The following is a 21,186-nucleotide window of genomic DNA, read 5'->3' as shown; positions in this document are numbered from 1 at the left end:
TAATTCTATATGGAAGGCATAGTATGCCCAACCCGTCATTATAGTGTAATGCGTCATTCATAATGATGAATGGTTGTATCCTAATAAATATCTACCATAAACGCTAGGCTGCCGATCCCATGTCTGAATCATTTGGATTAAATATCATTATCAATATACCGACCTACGTCCTACACAACGTCTACGAGAGATGTCCAAATTGGACTAATTTATTACTAAGTATATTAATTCAATCGTTTTTTCTATATCTATCACATTAGGTTAGGTTGGCAAACCAAGGAAAATTCAACAATGGCGTGAGTACAGTCAGCAGTAGAAGTTGCTAAGCGGGCCAGGTGTTCAAATGATCTTCACGCGACTTTATTGTTAAGAGAATAAGAGCGTGTCAAGGTAATTTTGAACACCTCGTCCGCTTAGCAACTTCTGCTGCTGACTGTACATATAGCAGACGAGGTTTCTGGGCCAATCAACTGAACCTAGACGTTCAACGACCTACCTCAATGGGTAGTTTAAATACATTCAGATTAATGAAGAATCTTCATTGAAGATATTGAATAGCTGATTCAGAACATCCTGCTCACGGGAGTCGAACCAATAAGGCCAATCCAAAGCTAAGGCTCTACCTCGAAAAACGTAAATATTAGAGCAATAGAGAGGCTGAAAACGAAATTTCCATTTTCGTTATTGGCAGTAAAATTATTATTTACTAGCGTTTGCCCGCGACTTCGTCTGCGTGGAATTAGTAACAGCAGCTAGAGCCAGTATAGCACCTGGATAAAGTCTTATGGCAATCATTCAATTTGAACATATGCTTAATTGCTTATAGTTGAATTATCGAGAAGATGGTATTGCATTTGTAGTGGTTGTATGCTGATAGTACAAGAAAATAGAAAATTCAAATATAGAATGCCTGTAAACAAACAATACTACTACATATGCAATTCCACGCTCTCGATGATACGACTATACATCAATTAACGGGCAATTCATTAATTATCTCAATTCTACCCCCCCCCCCCCCCCTTTCACCCTCTTTAGGGATGATTTCAGACATAAAAACTATCCTATGTCCTTCCCCGGGACTCAAACTATCTCTACCGCAAATTTTAACTAAATCGGTTTAAGCGTGAATGGGTAACACACAGACAGACAGACATACACACTTCCGCATTTATAATATTAGTATGGATGTATGTTTCCTTTGCTAATGTAAATTGAGCAACTTTCATGCGGTAACTAAATGCCTGCATAGTCCCGCGTGAAATGGGCACAAGTGGCGTGTCCTGTCTGCGGGCCTGTATCCGAGCGCCTGCTTTGTGCCACTCACTCGTTACCTTGTTAGGCATGATTAAACCTCTTAGGAGCATTCCACGGGCTGTCCCGTACAAACGCATTTTATTTCCTGTGTTGCGACTTTTTTTTCGGCTTTTTTTTTAAAGCAGGCGATTATTTTTCTGTGTCATAGAAAATGAAACTCTTATACCTGCAAATCTTCAGAAAATTCGCGTTTGTACGGGACAAATGGTAGACAATTTCATGGAATGCTCCTTAGTCAGCAATATGACAAGAAATATGACCACTCAACTCAAGTAGCATTTGAGCATGTAATACAAGCTCTACCGTCATGCTTAGCGTTGTTCGACAAGAGTTTGTTTATTGTTTGAGATCGTTCAAAGTTTAAACTCCGTGGGCAACATGTCTGTCGCTACGCCCGCACTTTAATCATATCAATAACACCCACGAAGTAATAGTAAAAACAAAAAACTCCCCTCAGGCTCAAATCTCCAATCGTCATCAGACCAGAACTTCAAAAGCGATGCGCACTTTACCAGACGGCAAAATCTAACTCCAACGAGCAGTGACCGCAGGTTTTACAAGGACAGAAAGATACACGAATATTATACACTATCCTATCGAAGGAACGACCAAAAAGGACAAAAAAGTCCATGAGTGCAAATATGTGCATTAATCTGTGTTAAATATAATCTCAAGTAAATATCAATTCCGACCAGATTTAGACCACCCTGGCTAATATCGGATGTTATTTCTATACGATCGGTTGCCAAACAAAATCGCCTCCAATTTTATGTCCGCTTAATCGACTCAAACACGAATCGAAATAAATTCTCGAGTAGCAACAGACGTTCAGTAAACAAAATAGTAAGCGAGTCTACAGATTACACGTTACCTAGTTACCTATATTAAATGACGTTGTGCTAATGGATAAATATACTTGGTATGTGTTTAATGACGTGCGCTTTGTTGAACGTGATAAACAATCTCATAAATATAGATGTACGGTTTGGGTTGTTAGTACCTAGTCTTTTGTGATGGGTCTGTATTGTTTCCCAAAAAGTTTTAAGTTATAATCTATTGTTTGTGCGCATTTTCGTTAGTCATAATTTGTTTGGTTCAGAAACGCGTAACTTTTCAGGATTGCCATAAAACAAAACTAAGCTATCTATAGGATAACCAAACGAAAATCCTGGAAAGTTAACGGTTTCAGTTATAGGACTAATGATAATATGAACAACAAAACATTATAATATAACTTAAAACTACAGGTACTTTCTGTAATGGAATTTCTTAGTATGCTTAGTGCGCAAAACACGGCTAAAGCAAAACAATATAGATGACTGTAGGTAGCTCTATAATTCTATAAGTGGCTCTACATAGCAACCTAGTGGATACAAAGGACGAATCCTTTTCTTTGGCGGCTTTTCTTTGGTAGTACAAGCTTTGCTTAGTTTGGAGCTAGGTTGATCTGTGAGAGGTGTCCCCTGATAATTATTTTATTCAGATATTTAAATTATTTTAGGTTAACATATACCGAGGAACTCAATAAGGGGCGGTATAGGTACCTACTGCGAACATCAGAAATCTAAATTTCGTTATCTGCTTCTCTATCGCTCATGCATATTCGAGCGATAGAGAGAACGCGAAATATCTTTTTCTGCCTTCGTGTTAGGTTCCTTAGGGCTAAAGCCCCATGTGATGTGTGTGTGTATTTTGCATGACGATATAGATATAGGTACACAAGAACTGTAGAGGTCCCTATAGTAAAATATACATTTCAATATGTAGGAGGAAAAAAAAGACTAAAAACGTGTTTTTATTTAAACATTACGTACTTATCTTAATTGCTTTTGTGGTTTGGCGTTGCGTTACATGTCACAAAGTTATGTGGCGCTGTTAAAATGTTAAAACTTAACAGTAAAACCACAGTGTAAAAAGTAACAGTGGAGCGACGCCTTTGATTTTGCGTAAATGCCGACACCGCACAATAACAACAGTACGTTTGTCACAAAACTTGCACTTGACTTACTATAAAACACGCTAGCCCTGTAGGTAAGTAGTACCGAGCTACTAACAATGGCGATGTATGCAGCTCGGGTGCGCGCGACCCATCCCTCGCCGCTCGTACCCCGCACGATTGCCCTGTCTAGACTGCTTCGTCGAATGACTGTATTTTTTTATAGACTGTGGTAAAACGTGAAATCTACCTGCCTATCAAACTTGAAAAAAGCGGGTTCATGAAACCCGTATTCGGCTCATTTCGTGAACGCATAGCTACACGCAATAAACCGATACATAAAGGCTTCGCAAAGAGAAGATACGTATTCAAGCATGAAAATTCATATGCACCCAAGCATATCTGTACGAAACAGTCCTTGATACTTTAAACTCTGCTGAAAATGCTTTTGAAGATTAAGTACGGGCCGTGCCCCAACTTAGGTAACCACGTCGCCATACTAATTGTATAGAAAAGTGGATACATATGGTAAGGAACCGACTGTACGTTTCGACATCGTATCATCTCGCTTTCGTTTTATAGACTGGGTACATTAAGGAACTGTATGCAACTAAATCTGACTGCGTTTTTGGACATCGCAGAAGGCAAATTAGGATGCTGTGGCTTGTCGTTAACTAAAACAAAACAAGCCAGTATAATACCGAAAGAAATCCTTTAGTAATTAAACTCAGTATACTGAAATCGCCTGTAACATTCTTTCTGATTAAATACCTACATTAAAAACCTGTTGCATACGAAGCAGGAAAATATATTGATAGCATAGCTTCGTCCATAATGATCATGATGATGATCCTTCCGGCCGATTTCGACCATTCGACTCCTAGTTAGCTCGGCGCTCGTGCGCCCGAATATGGCTGACGTAGACGATCTTTGAGGTGAACCCCCGCGCACATGAGGGCACGTGCCCACGTTCTCACGTGGCTCACGTGAGAACACCAGCCACATAGTGGTAGTGAATGGAAGCAGGCTGGCGTGCTTTCAGCTGGTCGCGTTTAGCGTCGCGAGGTCAACCCATCCAGTCCATAATATATATCAGATATCACATCTAAACGAAAAGTGGCGGGCGAAAATACCTACCTTTTCGATTAATAATATCTGCTGAATTCATTGGATCGGCTCACACTTTTAGGTAGCACGTAGTTTCATTAAGTAAACAAAATCATTAATTTCATATGCAAACGCATAAATAAAGTCATTGTTAGATGTTAGAGACAATCGGCATCGACTGACACTGGTCTGGCGATACGGCCTTGGTGGGTTAACGACAGCGAGCATCATCGGAGCGAACATGACGCATGACGGTACCAATTTAAAACTTTGGTCAAATGAGGAACTGAAATAGCTGGGTAATCGTTTCAAGGAGAATTCGGCGGACTGCCTTTGATGTCTTTTATTAGGTTCAATTTTTCTAATGTCCGGTAGCAAGGTTGCCAAAACGGGTTTATGTTTCGGAATTTTGACCTACAACAACTCTATCCTAATTTATAGAGTCATGTATATATTTTGGCGCAACCCCACAGATGGATCCCAGTGCTGTGATGGTAGCCCTAAGAGTAACTATCCCTAGAAAGTCTAGAATATAGCTGGCAAAAGCTACATGAGATTTGGGGCCGGTGCGTATTGGTTTAGATTCCAACTAATAAATGCAAAAGTATCTGTGCCTGATCTCTTTAGGCTCAAACCGCTGGAACGATTTGATGATTGGTATGGAGAAAGTTTGAGACCCGAGGAAGGACATATTACGATACGAGGACGATAGTTTTTAGGGTTCCGTACCCAAAGGGTAAAACGGGACCCTATTACTAAAACTTCGCTGTCCGTCCGTCCGTCCGTCCGTCCGTCTGTCACCAGGCTGTATCTCACGAACCGTGATAGCTAGACAGTTGAAATTTTCACAGATGATGTATTTCTGTTGCCGCTATAACAACAAATACTAAAAACAGAATAAAATAAAGATTTAAATGGGGCTCCCATACAACAAACGTGATTTTTGACCAAAGTTAAGCAACGTCGGGAGTGGTCAGTATTTGGATGGGTGACCGTTTTTTTTTGCTTTTTTTTTTGTTTTTTTTTTTTTTTGCATTATGGTACGGAACCCTTCGTGCGCGAGTCCGACTCGCACTTGCCCGATTTTATTAATCAACGTCACCGTATGCAGACGAAGTCGCGGGCAGAAGCTATAATAGATTGTTATAACAGATTCTAACTACAAAAACGTCAACTTTGTTATTATATTACTGAACTCATATAGTTGATATAGTCCCTGCAAATTATGCAATATTAGTACATGTTACGATACAAGTAAGTATGTACACTAATATGTACAAACGAGCCCATTCAACCTTTATAGACTAGTAGGTAATGTATGTTCAGGTGGTTCAAACAATGATATTTAATGAATGGGCTTGGTTCTCAATGGGTTTCGTTAAGTCCAGTTATTGACAATATTTTGGTGGGCAGCCAAGACTGCAACTACTGCAAGGTCAGCGATAGAGCTGATGTCACTAAACAGGTAAAACCTGGTGAAAAGTAGCAGACAGAGCGAATTCGTTCATTCATTCGTCTATTCGCCTCTCTATCGCTTGAATACGCAAGAGTGATAGAGAGGCAAAAAACTGAGAAAACGAAATTCAGATTTTCTCGGTAGGTTTCCTGTAGTGCCGTGGTAGAGCTTAGGACCAGCAACTTTAATTAAATTGTTGATATTCGACATTTATAGACCTTGCTAGACTGAAGTCTGAACGTGTTATTATGTAGAGATTTACTTTGCAGAGGCAAGTACCTCGTGGCATTGTGTTTAAGTGTAGGTAAACACGAGACAATTACAGTATTTACAGTGTTCAAAGTAATCTTAGTACTTAAAACCTCTAAATTACTTACAACGATAACGAAATAGCCTCGTGTAAATAATTTATTATAGGTACCTCTAGCTTTACCCGCTACTTCACCTGCGTAGATTCTACAAGAAAGTTGATTTCCGTGGTAAAAACTATGTGACCCCGGGAGTCCCACCGGGACCGAACCTCCATCTCCATACCAAATTTCATCTAAATTGTTTCTTTTAGTGCGAATATGTAACAAACAAAGATACATTAGCATTTATAATATTCATAGGGATTTAGAAGTTTTAGTTTCATGTTCCTACCGCAGTCTCGAAGTGTCAAGATTATCGAAATTGGAACGAAATGTATAATAGGAAATGAAATCGCATATCGTTATAGAAAATTTTGTAAACCGCAGCAAAACTTCTCAAAATAGCATGTGGCTAAATGCTAATGCGATGTTCTGTTTATTTTCAGGAGAAATATATGGGTTAGTTCGCGGGAGAGCTCGTTGTGGCTCGTTCAGAGCGAGTACATTATATTTTAAGTACTATAAATGCAGTACTGTTTTCTTAATGTCTTTTTGCGCATATGGGGTTGACACCACACTTGCTAGATGTTACCACGATGTGACGAATATCATATCATAATCAGTAATGGGGGTGCTGATGGGTGATAATTACTCTGTATCAATGTCATGTCATTAACATTAAAAGTAAATTCAGCAAAATTGCGTCCTATGCAGTACTTAACTCTTTTCAGAAGTTCCTAAGTTTCGTGGTTACTTTTCTTTATTATGATACTTATGATAGAAATTTTATTTTGCCTTCAAACTGTTTCTGGCGTGTATTGTGTGTGCATTTACGAAATTAATGAATAGAATATGTTTTGAAATAAGTCAATGAAAAAACAATAATCGGGTCAATGTACTGTACGAAAAAGTATATACTCATTAAATATTCATAATACACCGCCAAGAATCATTCAAATTACAAACAGTACTCACACGTCCGAAGTAGAAAACCTCCCGCGCACCATTTTCAATATTTTTCACTCACTCTTCAGCCACAAAACAATAAAACACCCAACACAAAAGTCTTCACTTGTTTACACGAATCACAATAAAATTTATCACAGAATAGCGTCAATCCCTGTGCAAACTTGGCAATCTGTCGCACAGAAATTACGTTTCATTTCACTACACATCGAGTTTATTATTAGAATCTAGTCTAAATAAACGGAAAGAGCTTATACGCTTCCCTGAGAACTTGTTTCGGTAATCCAGCTCCAATAATGAAGGTCGTAGAGTTCAAGTTTCGGTCGTTCGTGGGTCGTGTTCGGTCGGGAAGGCGGGCGTGCGTGGTCTGGGCGGCGCGGGCGCGGAACAGCCACGGGCGCGCGCGGTCGTGAGCGCGGCGCGAAACAAAGTGATAACAAAAACTACAACTGATAGGTAAGCAGACGCGCGGTGTTTTGCCTGCTTTGGAGCGGCGCCAACGAACTGGATTACTACCGCTTTGGCTTGACGAAAAACAAACTATCGATGCAAGGTCGCGGTAAATCAGCGCTCAGGAAATTTTGAAGCCCGGGACAATTTTCATGGGAAATATTTGGGGTCAGTTACCACTGGTAACTAACCGAGGAAACTGACTTACGGACATGTTTAATGGACGTTTTTTATAAAGAATTTGTCATACATCAGAGATTTTTCTTAAGATTTTGAGTTAGGTGGTACATTCTTACAGTAAAACAATCCAGTATCAGTAGGTACAACACAAATGGCAAAAAATTTAGCTGTACTATATCAAACTTTCTGGATCTTCATTGCTCAAAAACTATACGATTACGTGTAGACTTTGTTACCATTAGGGTGTGTGTCAATTCATTAAACAGAAAAAGGAAATAATAATTTAAGCTAACGACCACTTAACCCATTTCCTATCATACAATCTCGGGGCTAAATAGTCGAGATGTAAAGAATGATAAATGCCACAAATCGTGCCAATCTTGACGTCCGAGTCGTTGATGAGAGTGACATAACTCATTGCACGGCATTACGTCAACAAACGTCGAAGGTACGTTGTTCTAAACGTGTACGCGTTTCTGGTAGAGTTATTTGCCAAGTAGGTAGCTAAGGGTTCTAATGAGATTCCTGATACATGACAAGACGTATTACGAAATAACTCTTTGTCAGAGAGACATATCTTCATCAAGTATGATATATTTTAGGAGGATTGTGGTTTGTGGCAGTTTGAATTTCGACCAACTTCCTTTCCTCCAACGATTACAAATTGGTAGTCTGTGCGGCTTTCCGCAGAGTGACCCAGTATATTCCACGACTCTTCTCTTTCCGAACAGACTCTATAGGCAGGGTTCATTTTCATACATTTCACTTGATGTACAATTTTTTTAAATGATTTCTTAATATGTACTAATATGACGATTCGATTGGCCAATTTAGTGCCCAATCCTGCTTTTGTACCAATTTTTGTGGACTACAATGACATCTAGATTTACAGTTGGACAAATTGAAATATACAAAGTTTAGCAGTAAACGCAAGTAGAGTCGGACCACTCTAATTTTAATGCCAAGTGCTACGTCAAGTATGGAGCTTATAGGGATATGTATGCATTCTTACTGCCAAGTTTGTGCAAAGTTAATTGCACTGTATATGTGCAGCTATAAACGTAGTATGAGTCTAAAAAATATAAGAAAATTGTCACTCGTTTCGGAGAGAAAATTGAGTTCGTTTTACTTTGATTTTCTCTTTCTCAAAGTTTGTAGGAAAAAATATATCAAACGATATTCTAGACCGGGAGATAGTGACACATTTTACTGGGTCATTTGTACCAGTATGGCGGTTCGTCAGGGGTCTAAGCATGTAATGAAGGAAAGAAAAATGATGGTCATAGCGCTGGTACTGGCGGCCCAATCGCGTGGGCGTTAGTCGAACGTGTCGGATAAAATATGAGTGTCGAACGATTTGTTCCACAAAAATCCTCGTATTTTCCGATAGTCCATAAAAAAGAAGTAGGCGGTAGCGTAATGCCATACTTCTCCGGTGTGACTTACAGCCCGCCACACTGAGGCGAACACATTAATAAAAAAAAAACAATTCAACCATTTGTGCCAAGCTAATTTTTGCACAGGTGATCATCGTCGAGCAGCCATTCATGGACATCACCATGCCATACTCTTCGGACGGTTCCAAATGGCCGCCATACCGCCGCAAGGGAGTTAATTTTTTTTTTTTGTTAAACGATTTGTACCAGTATTGCATTTAAATTTTTGGAAAGTATTTGATAAAATGTGACCGTTATTATAATTGCCATACTTATAGTAGGGGGATAAAGTGCTGCCATACTTGAAAAACTTATTTAATCGACACGTTTCAAAAATACGACTATGTATACGTAAAATAATTTTTTACAGCATGGCATCATCATATTCTGTTTGTTTGGATACAATTGTACCTAAAAAAATATATTTCAGATTATAACTACGGGGCGGACGACTGTGAGACTTAAGCCAAGACTTAAAACAAAAAAAAAATTTTTGACGATTTGTACCAGTATGGCATTTGGATTTTTGGAAATTATATGATGCAATGTGACCATTATTATATTTGCCATACTTCTAATAGGGGGAAAAAGGGGCACCATACTTGAAATAAAAAAAAAATATTGTACACATTTGCCACCTCCTACAGGTATGGCATTATGAGATTTCCATTTATGATCACACAGAAAGTCTTGAAAAAAAATTACAAGACGGTACAAATCGTTTAGCAATAAAAAAAAATTAACTCCTTTGCGGCGGGCGGTATGGCGGCCATTTGGAACCATTCGAAAAGTATGGCATGGTGATGTCCATGAATGGCTGCTCGACGATGATCACCTGTGCAAAAATTAGCTTGGCACAAATGATTGAATTGTTTTTTTTTTATTAATGTGTTCGCCTCAGTATGGCGGGCTGTAAGTCACACCGGAGAAGTATGGCATTACGCTACCGTCTACTTCTTTTTTATGGACTATCGAATAATACGAGGATTTTTGTGGAACAAATCGTTCGACACTCGTATTTTATCCGACACGTTCGACTAACGCCCACGTGATTGGGCCGCCGGTACCAGCGCTATGACCATCATTTTTATTTCGTTCTTTACGTACTTAGACCCCTGACGAACCGCCATACTGGTACAAATGACCCAGTAAAATGTGTCACTATCTCCCGGTCTATTCCTGAAGTACAGGGTATTAGTAATACAATATACTCAGGTTTAGCAGAGTAAACTTCTCAACATTTACAAATAAGAGCTCACAGGTCAGTGATTCACGTGGTTTTTCGGAAACGACCATCAGAAAAAAGATCATTACTAATTTAATAAGTCCTTTTTCTAATATTTAAGATGATATTCCTAAAGATAAGAAGACGCTTTTACTGGAACAAGTACTCATTGTTTCTAATAATGAGTGTAAAGTCCTGAATTTCATCGAGGAATGTCATCAATTTTGCATTATTTCGACTTTTCTTGTGAAAGCGCTCTTAACACTAATCAATGTGTAAATCGGGCCTGTCATATTATTGAGACAGTACTTACAGCTGATGTCAACACTACCTACAAATGATCGTAATAGAATTATGTTATGATATACATCCTAAACACGTAGGTATAAATAGATTTGTCAATGCCAATCGATACGGTCGGTAGATTGGAATGGGTTGAATCTGCGGATAACGTTACAGCCGGCTGGGTGTTGTCATATCATACCTATATGGTATATGATGTTGATGTGACTAATATAAGTATGTAGAGACGAGTTAAAATAATAATTAGAAAAAGCATGGAAATAAAATATCTAAAATTAAAAAAGGGAAAAGAAATTAGAAAAAGCATGGAAATAAGACATCTACAATTAAAAACGAGAAAAGAAATAAGTGAGGACAAAACGTTCATATATATCTGGCACACGACGGTTCGGAAATTCGGAATAATATACAACATATTATGAAGAAATATACATAAAAGGTCATATAACCTCTGAGATATATAAAGAAAGGTCATACCTGATGCGTATGGAATAGAGCATGAAAATATCTTGTACCAGACAAAAACATGCTACATGCGCATTCGGTGAAACCTGTAGAATCTAGACCTACCGCAAACATCGAAAATGTCCTTGTCAATCCTACCAATTGTGTTAAATCCTTAGTTTTTTTTTTGTATTTTATTGCCTGGATGGATATTTTAGCCAAATCCTATAGAACAGGACTAGAAAAATGAAAAACGTATGTTTGCGCCTTAGAGCATTTAGTAACTGGAGCCGCCTTTTCATGCAGCCGCCGGCTGTCATTTTCTGTACTAAACAGTCTGCCGATTTTTGCGGGGCACGTCAAATGTTTGGCTATTTGTACATGATTTGCACGTAACGTACAAATAGCCATGCCAGATAAACGTCATTCCATACAATAGTTTGCACAATTGTGCAAGGTATTCGGCAGAGGGGTAAGCTCTTAAAGGCGACTCCGGTTAATAAATGATCTAAGGTTTGCGCCAATAACAAAAAAAATTGACAGTTGCCTCACTTGCCTTCCCGATTGCAATTCTAGATGTTTGCGCTAGACTATAGGCCTACTGGTATGTAAACTTGTAAAGTTCAATAAACTCACCGATTCTGGTGATCAGCGGGCTTGGCCATGGTGAACTCCTTGGCGTGGACGTTCAGCTTGTTGGTGGTGGCTGGTGCGTCTGTGCGGACACCTGGCGGTCAACGTGGGCGTCAAGAGAAGAGACAGGAGAAAGAGTTAGGGGAGTGGAAAGTTAGCGTGATAAGGGGTGGATTTGTATAGGGTTGCCAGGTGAGGGAGATTACCCGGCATTTTAAGGCAAATTTTTACTTGAAAGGTAAACAACGGGTCAAAAATGTTATGTATAGCTTTTTGGTCAATATATCGCATTTTTAGCAGCTTGGTCAGGGTGAGAACTTTTAAGGCCTGACAACCCTATTTAAAAACAAAATGTACAAATTAAGAAGTGCCCTGAAGTGTTTGTAAAAATACCAACTTATTAGAAATATTAGAATGCCAATAGGAACTAAGATAAGAGATAACCGATGATTTGAACTTCGAAGCGAAGTTTTGATAACTCAGACAATAGGGCATTTCTTAAACTATTTCGGTACCGACATTGTATCAAAATTGAACAAATACCGAAAGTGTTAAAATCCTGTTTCATATTTATTTCCAACGCAAATGACGCATCTTCGTCGCAACACTCAACTGACTATAGGTATTTGTAATACATATATGTATTTTAAAATTGTATTTCGTTACCGCGATAGTTATTCATGAAATAAAACTGTTTACACGGATTATATCTAAGGAATGCAAATCGGTTATTTTTTGTATGGAAATAACCGCGGTTTCGGTTAAAAACCGATTACTTCCATACAAAAAATAACCGATTTGCATTCCCTAATTATATCGCGTATAATTAATTTATAATACACCCCGGCAATTCGAAACCTTTACAGCGTTCGTGGTCAACGGGTGACTGAGGAAAAATATATTCACCTCTGTTAAAACTATACATATATACAATGCGCAAAACTACCCACACAGAAATATTGAAGCTGAACAAAAACTATAAATTTTAAGGCTGGTTATACATGAAAAAAAAGCTTATAAAGCCAATTTAATTATACATTAGGCATAACTATTTTAAGTAACATTACGATGGTATACTAAAGTCCACACCATTGAACACTATGGTCTCAGTGGTATGGTGGTGGTGTGGTAAGATAAATGCTGGATATAATTCGTCTAAAAAGTTTTATATTATGTATTTAAAAGTTTATCGCTGCTCTTTGGCAAGGAAAATATACCTACAAAGAAGCTTGGTAATTAAAGCGGCAATCAATAATGTAAACTTTATCAGGCGGTAACGGTAAGCGTCATTGGGGTTGAATATTATATAATAAGTCTAATTGCCAATTCCACCCCTGGCTGATAAGTGACGTGGAGTAAATCCATAAAAAACACAATTTTTCATTTTTAGGTAGGTCGATGTTATAAAACTTATAAAACAAAAAATAACAGTCTAAGTTATAATATTTATAATTTTCGCCACGTCACTGCTATTATGAGAAGGAAGCTGGAAAAGGACAGAAAAGTCATGAAAATGAAACGAATAACACTAAAGTCTAAGCTATTAATTTTACACTATGAAATCTATTCGTATCGAGACGAAACAACCCATGAGGAGAGCAACATATTTTAAGATATAATACTCTCTATATTTTTTTTTACTTGGTAACTTTAACAAAAATGCTTTTGTAAACAAAGTTCTTAACCTCAAATTGGTGCAATAGCGCGAACACGCGTTTTGAACAAGAATCTTAGGTTGCCCGGATGGGGTATTTCGACTCGATATTCGATAGTTCGATCGATACTAAAGCCGGTCAAACAAATTTGTCAGTAGAAAAAGGCGCGGAATTCAAATTTTCTATTGGACAATAACTCTTCGCGCCTACATTTTTTAAATTTGCCGCTCTTTTCTACTGACGGAAATTGCTTGATAGACTATAAACTTACACATCGACACATGCTTGGCAGGAATCGATTGTGTTGCCATAAACAATACAAATAAATCATCTGTACGTAATCGGGTAACCCGGTTGGCCATGCGCGGCGCCACGCATGAACTACTAACTTTCTAACTGATCCTAGATTTGTAATTTGTAATTAACACGCAGTTTAGCTAACAGATTGATATCTACTACCTATATTCTACACTAATATTACGGCAAATCGAGCGTGCATATGTCGCGTGCTAATTGTATTTTCTCTTAAACTTACACATAAATCGATCACTGGTTGCTGTTATGAATACCAGTCTACACGAAACTCAAATCTGATTTTCATTTGTAATAAAAACATGCTACATTTAATTGATTGAATATATATTCGTTATGCTTTATTTACTAGCTATAAATGCCGTAACGAACCTGTGGTTTCAGGTTCTATAGGTGACGGCGTAGTCACGGCGACGGTTACCGCGGCTACTACCGGCGCTGCTGTTACCGGTACAGCCGGGACGGCTACCGGCTCCGACACAGGCGCGGTCACGGTCACGGGCGCGACCGGCACCGATACCGGTACAGTTACCGGCTCCGCTACTGGCGCGACCGGCGTCATCGGCTGAGCCAACGACTGCTTCATTATACACCTCGACATCAATTCACTTACACAAAATTATAATCTTATTTCACTAAAAACATCGAGGAAACGCACATGCGTTTGACAGCGCACTAAACATTAGACTGTCGAGACGTTCCAAATATGATTGTTTGTTTATTTTTAATTTTGGCGCCAATTTGGTCGGTGACGTTCGCCAGCCAGCCAAGCACTTATCTGTCGCGTTTTGACAGTTGACCAACCTTATTCAATAAATCGCACCGAACTATCCTAACGAGTTGTTGGTTGTTGCCGTTGTTGGTTACGACTCACGCTCGATTTGTTTTGAAAACTATGCATACACACCGAATCACCAAAGATGTGGGCGTATGTTGAGCCCGGTTATTTAGGTACGTGATGATGAGAGGATAAGTGTCCGTCTCTTTCTGCCGAGCAGTGTCAAAAAATTTATGTTTGCTCTAGCATGGTTGTTATATCATGGTTATATTATATCACGTTGATAACCACGTCAATGATACTCCCGCTCAAGTGAATGAAATGAACGAATGACATTTATCTTTGTGCAGATAATTTACAAAAGAACATAGAGTTGAAAGTTGAACCAAGAGAAGTCTGCAATGATTTTGACAACACCAGCACACGCAGTGCAAGTGTTATTTTAAACGACAAACTTCTATGAAATTATGACGTATAAATGACACCTGCACTGCGTGTGCTATCAAAATCGTTGCAGACTTTTCTTGGTCTAAATCAACCGACACAACAAAAGTTCGATTCCTGAATTTGCGGCTACTAGAAATGCCCTACATAGATATTTTCTATTCCTTATTTCAGCAGTTCACGCCAGCGCCAATTTTGTTTAAAAACAACGCATATGGGTCTGATTAGATACAGATAATCATACTTTGTAGTTATTGAACCAATCTTGTTTAAAGCAGAAGCACAGATAAAAGGAACCTAGCAAAACGTAGAGGACTGCAAAATATTGTTACCGCAAAGATGACTGTGCTATTTCAGATATCAAACTTGCAGCTACAATATTTTGCACTAATAATTAATATACATTTGTGTCCGTCTAAGTTAACTCTGTTTAGACTTTAATGTAACAAACTGCATTAAAGAACCATGAATGATATTATCATAGTAGTTTGACGTAATTATTAAATGTTTACAATTTCATCGTGATGGTACCGGATTGCAAAGTCTGTGCAGAGCTAGCATGGTTCAACTGTATACTCTATTCCATTAGGACCTCAAAAGAATGTGAACAAACAATACCATGCCGTACGGTGACCCAGCCAAGGATAGTCTGTGCGGAAAGAGAAGAGTCGTAGAATTTATGGGTTCCCTTACATTCCACAACTCTTCTCTTTCCGCACAGACTCTAATAACAATAATTCCACAGATACAAAAAGTTTTGTCATTGGCGAAATGACTGAGTCACGTGGTTTGGTTTGTTTACATTCTTTTAATGTACTAATGGAATAGTAGACTACTTTATTTTGTCTATAGTCTAAATATGAACGAACCTGGGGGTCTGTATATCTCCAGCGTGGGTTTGCCCTTGGCGTTCGTCAGAATCATGCTCCGTCGCTTCCCGTTATTCGGAAACTGTAAAACAATTGCCAGATTATTCATCAGTAAAGGATTGTCACGTTTTATTTTTAGCAATAGATTTCGGATGGAATCTGCATCATCGACCAATCTGAAATTATGTTATCCGTTTTAAGTCTAGTAAATATTTCAAATAGCAAACAATTACATATTTACATCATGAATTTCCAATTGCAATTACATTTCTTTCTATGCCTGAGGCATGCAAAATTATTTATGGAAATTATAACTCTACATGGTTTTTATCACGCGATAAAAGCTATTAATTAAATAATTCGGGTCTTTTAGTTGACAAGGTATTATTATGGAAGCCAGTTATACTATTCTAGTGTTTAATTATTTGTATAAGGCGGCATAAGTAACTAAACCTATATTCAAACTTTAGTTGATATTAGTTGAAAGCATTCTTGAGTAATTGAGTAGGTAGGTAGTCATTAGCAAATATAGTGTCCTTGTTCAAATATTTAGCAATATCCTAGGCTGCCATCAAATGACCTAATGTTTTATTAGCAGCTCTGATGCAACATGCAAAAAGTGGTAAAACTAAAAATAACAAGTCTTTGGCGACTGCTAAAAGTTGGCTGAAAGGCTTAAAATTTACTTATTTTTCTGAATGAATTACAGAAATCAATCTATCAAATCATTAATGAATGAATAATTTCTTGTCTCCTCATTTCACATCACTTTCACATAGACGTATTTTTTAATTAAAGGAAAATTCGAAAACAATAGCAGACTGAGTACCTACCAACAGCTACGAATGATGCCACTAGAGTTAGACCAAGATAAGTCTGCAACGATCTTGATAGCATACGCAGTGCAAGTGTTATTTATACGTCATAATAAGTTTGACATACCTACTTAACACTTGCACTGCGTGTGCTATCAAAATCGTTGCAGACTCTAGCAACATTCACATAATTACTCATTTTTATCTCCAGATATACAGATAAGCGCGTGTGGATATTTTTGAGGTGCCAAAAAAAACGTAAATATTGTACCTAGTAATACATATCTTTATGTATTTTGACTAGTGTCCGACCGAAACATGTTTTTTTGCCGAAACCGAAACCGAAGGTTCGGCTTTGGCCCCAGTTTCGGCCGAAACCGAAACCGAACCTTTTGTAGACTTTTTAAAATCGTTGAAAACATGTCATAAAACCGCTTTTTAAAGGAGAGACCAATTCGTAGAAACTATCTAATTTACTATTTTCGTAACACCGAAAAGGTTTATACCGACAAGTGGTATTGTTGGAAACAGCATGGTCTACTGATTATCAAAATGCATGTTATCGCTTCTTAAAATGGTGGAATGAGTTTTTATAGGTTTACTAATGTGTTGCAGAAAGTTTTTTGACATATTTTTGTATTGCATAATGTTACCTGGCAGAAATGTCGTTTGGCAGAATTACCTTTCGTATAGTATCATTTAGCATACAATCACTTCGCAGAGTTTTATAATCCAGAACCATATTTTGGCATACTGTTTATTATCATAATAGTATTTAAAACGAATATTGATTTCGCAGATAAATGTATTCTGTGTGGCATAAAGCTATCAAGTTTAATTAAAGGTGATGTTATAAATGGTTTTATTTGACTTACCAATGTGCTGCAGTACCTAGTATGCTCTAACATAATCTGTTTTTATGGCAGTTGATCTTACTTTTCTGGTAGCCGTTCGTTTTTGTAGGAGGTCGCAGCTCTAACCTAACCTAACCTATTTTTCTGACAGCCATTCGTTTTTGCAGGAGGTCGCAGTTCTAAGCTAACCTAAGCTATTTTTCTGACAGCCATTCGTTTTTGTAGGAGGTCGCAGCTCTAACCTAACCTAACCTATTTTTCTGACAGCCATTCGTTTTTGTAGGAGGTCGCAGCTCTAACCTAACCCTAACCTATTATTCTGGCAGCCATTCATTTTTCTAGGAGGTCGCAATTCTAACCTAACCTAACCTTCTTTTCTGGCACACGTCCAATTTTGTTGGGATCGCAGTTCTTACTTAACTTCACCCACTTTTCTGCTAGCAGAAAAAATCAATATGGCATAATAAGAGTATGCTGCAGGATGATTATGGTGCATAAAATTATGCTAAACGAAAGTCGGCAATATGCTGCAAAATGTATTGTATGGGTAGTAAATAGTAATGCCAAGTAATAGTTATGCAAAATTATCATTCGACTAAAAGTGTTTCTGCGATACATGTTACGCGAAATGTATTTCTGACAAACAATATTATGCCAGATGAGGGGAACCCGTTTTTATAACGTCATAAAGTCGGCAGTTTTTAACTTTTTTCTTTTAAACATACCATGTGGGATACCAAATGAAAGGGCTTTGCGAGTAGATTACAAATATGTAACATACTATAACATATTCACTATTTGGTCTAACAACTTTGAAGAAAACACAATACAGAGTTGATTTTGAACTACTCTACATTGAAAACTACTGAATGGATTATTCTAAAATACATACCAAGTGACTGTGAATATCCTCTATACAAATGTTCAAAAATAATTAGCCAGAAATGTTAAAAAAATAAGAGAAATAGGTACATCTATTTGAATAACAGTATAATTTTCTGTTATGAGAAACTTAATTCTAAAATACTATTTTTTTCACTGAAAACATACCATGTGTGGTATTAAATGAAAGCGATTTATGCGCAAATTACAAATATATAACATACTATATAATTTCCACTATTTGGGCGTTTAAATATATTTGTAATCTACTGACAAAGCCCTTTCTTTTCATACCCCACATGGCATGTTTTCAGTAAAAAAATACAAACAGTATACTGTTCATTCAACTTGATGTACCTACTTTTCTTAGTTTTGGATATATTTTGTTAATTATTTTTAGACATAGTATAGAGAATATTCACAGTCATTTTGTATAAAATTTGGACTAATCTATTCAGCCATTTTCAATTTAGAGTAGTTCAAATTTAACTCTGGGTTGTCAAATTTATGAAAGTTTTCTAATAATTCGTTAGACCAAGTGGTGAACATGTTAGACTATGTTATATATGTATTTGTAATCTACTCACAAAGCCCTTTCATTTGATACCCCACATGTTATGTTTAAAAGAAAAAAGTTTATAACTTTGTACTGCCGACTTTACGACGTCATAAAAACTCTTTCCACCACTTTATGAAGCGACAACATGCATTTTGATAATCAGTAGACCATGCTGATTCCAACAATACCACTTGTCGGTTTATACCTTTTTAGTCCTACGCTACGAAGTTGCTATTCTTCAACTTGGCCACTACTGTGTCGACCATCCAGTGGCGCCTTGAATAGCGGAATTGTGTTTTCTAATAAACCAATTAATTTATGTATACATAAATCAGTATATTAATATTGTTGTCCTACTTGTTCCCCCACGTTGGATCTTTGTCACATGTTTAGTTTCATAGTACGAAGTATCATTTCGTAAGTTTCGGCCCGGCCGAAAGGTTCGGCCGTTTTTTGGCCGAAACCGAAACTACGGCCGAAACATGATTTTTGGCCGAAACTGGCCGAAACCGAAACCGAACCTTCGGTCGGACACTAATTTTGACTGATATTTATTAGTGCATACTAGTAATACTACTTTTAAGTTTAAAAAGTAAGATTTAAAAATGAATGTCCTTTTGACCAAGGAAGACAGGTGCAATTCTGTCAAAAACTTCTAAAATTCTAATAAGGAATGCAATTTCAACAACCTAAAGGCCGACAAGGTAGCAGACGTGTGGGTGATTAGATCATGCGCCTACGCATACAACGTAATCAACTTCACAATCGCTGCATAATTAATTTATGGTTATTGAATAATAGATATTATGAATTATTCGAGTGTTAATAAGCACTATAGTTTATAACCTATCTGGCTTGGGGAATCTGGATACGAATGTTTAAAAGACAAGTACCTAAAGGTACGCAAGATGTATCGTAGAGGACAGTCTTATGGTCTTCAAACTTTTTTGCTCAAGTGCCACCGGCAGGAGGGCCTACTGCGAAACACGATAATCGAAATTTCTTGCATATTTGAGCGATAGAGAGGCAAAAACTTCGATTATTCTCCTATTTTTACAAAAAAAAATTGGTAAGTGGCAAATAAGATTCGGCTTGAAAGATTTACGAATTGCCAGTTTACAGGTTTAGCTTACCTGATTATGATGCATATTATGGTGTGACTGAGGGCGAATGAAACTGCGCTCCCTCATGATGACGCCAGGTGACGCAAAGTCCTGCATCCTGTAGCTCCTCTGCAGCCCACCACTGCCTATCTGTGTTTGCATCTCGTTGCTCATATTGTTTATCTGTGGCCGACTGATTTGAAAAAATATGTCCTATGACCACTAATTTTTTATCTGGTTGTGGCCACGAACTTTCTGGCGGACGTATTAACTCTGTGTTATAATCCAGTTTTTATATTCTGTGGTTACGAATGATTAGGTTGTCGGGCCGATATATTTGCTCTGTGGCACGTGTGGTCGCGATTTCCCGCCTATTTAGTTGTCAAACTTTTTGTTGGTTTGCCGCGTATTTCCCAACTCTTTGGTAGCTACTGTAAGCTCTGTTATTCACTTTAATTTTTCAAGTTTTTATTATTACTCTACAGACAAGACTCATAATATTTAAATAAATAGATACACTAGATGAATGACTAGTATTATAGTTATATTAACGCAATGTCACACTTATTTTGGCTATATTATTTTCTCTATTTACAACATCAATAAATACGTACAAAAACTAACTATACACGTCGAAAATGCGAATACAAGCTTTAACAATAATAATGATCACAAATTTGTGACGTCACGTTAGAGATCAGTTTTCTCCATTTTATATATGCATATATAAACAAGTACACCCCTATCGTGGCCACTGATAGAGGTGTTTTTCGAGTTTTCGTTTTGATACGACTAAGATAAGAGCAGTGCAGCGTGAGGTGCCTGACCCGTCACCGAGCGATTTGCAGTATTTCGAGACACCGCGAATGCTTCTACGGTTGCGTCTCGAATCGTTTCGTCGTGGGCTCTTTGAACCCTATAATCTGTAACAAAAGAAAAAACAGATAAGTACGTAATGTAATAAAAAAATGTGCATCTATTCGCAGACGCTACAGAAATCATTAAGAGTGCCAGCAGACGTGTAACTGTAGATGATTTTATCTCCGTGATAAACTAAGAGTCACTTGTCTTATACCTACCTAAACACTGCGCAAATAACGCTTATTCTTTGG

At 37.7% G+C, this 21,186-nt stretch overlaps 1 protein-coding gene and 1 long non-coding RNA gene across 2 annotated transcripts in view; one reads left to right on the top strand and one right to left on the bottom strand.

Moving 5' to 3' along the window:
- Window positions 1-21,186, top strand: part of LOC134796255 (uncharacterized) — a 289,712-nt gene that overhangs the window by 168,577 nt on the left and 99,949 nt on the right. The gene's annotated exons all lie outside the window — the stretch shown is intronic.
- Window positions 1-21,186, bottom strand: part of LOC134796251 (uncharacterized) — a 45,392-nt gene that overhangs the window by 12,747 nt on the left and 11,459 nt on the right. Inside the window, exons 3-5 of the mRNA XM_063768299.1 lie at window positions 20,105-20,997; window positions 15,862-15,943; window positions 11,807-11,897 (exon numbers count right to left, since the gene is read on the bottom strand). Of these exons, the coding sequence (XP_063624369.1) occupies window positions 11,807-11,897; window positions 15,862-15,943; window positions 20,105-20,248 (317 nt within the window). The 5' untranslated portion in view covers window positions 20,249-20,997. The remainder of the gene's footprint in view (window positions 1-11,806; window positions 11,898-15,861; window positions 15,944-20,104; window positions 20,998-21,186) is intronic.

Source organism: Cydia splendana, chromosome 13, assembly GCF_910591565.1.
Source record: "Cydia splendana chromosome 13, ilCydSple1.2, whole genome shotgun sequence".
Taxonomy (NCBI): Eukaryota; Metazoa; Arthropoda; class Insecta; order Lepidoptera; family Tortricidae; genus Cydia; species Cydia splendana.
This window is presented reverse-complemented; position numbering and strand designations above follow the sequence as displayed.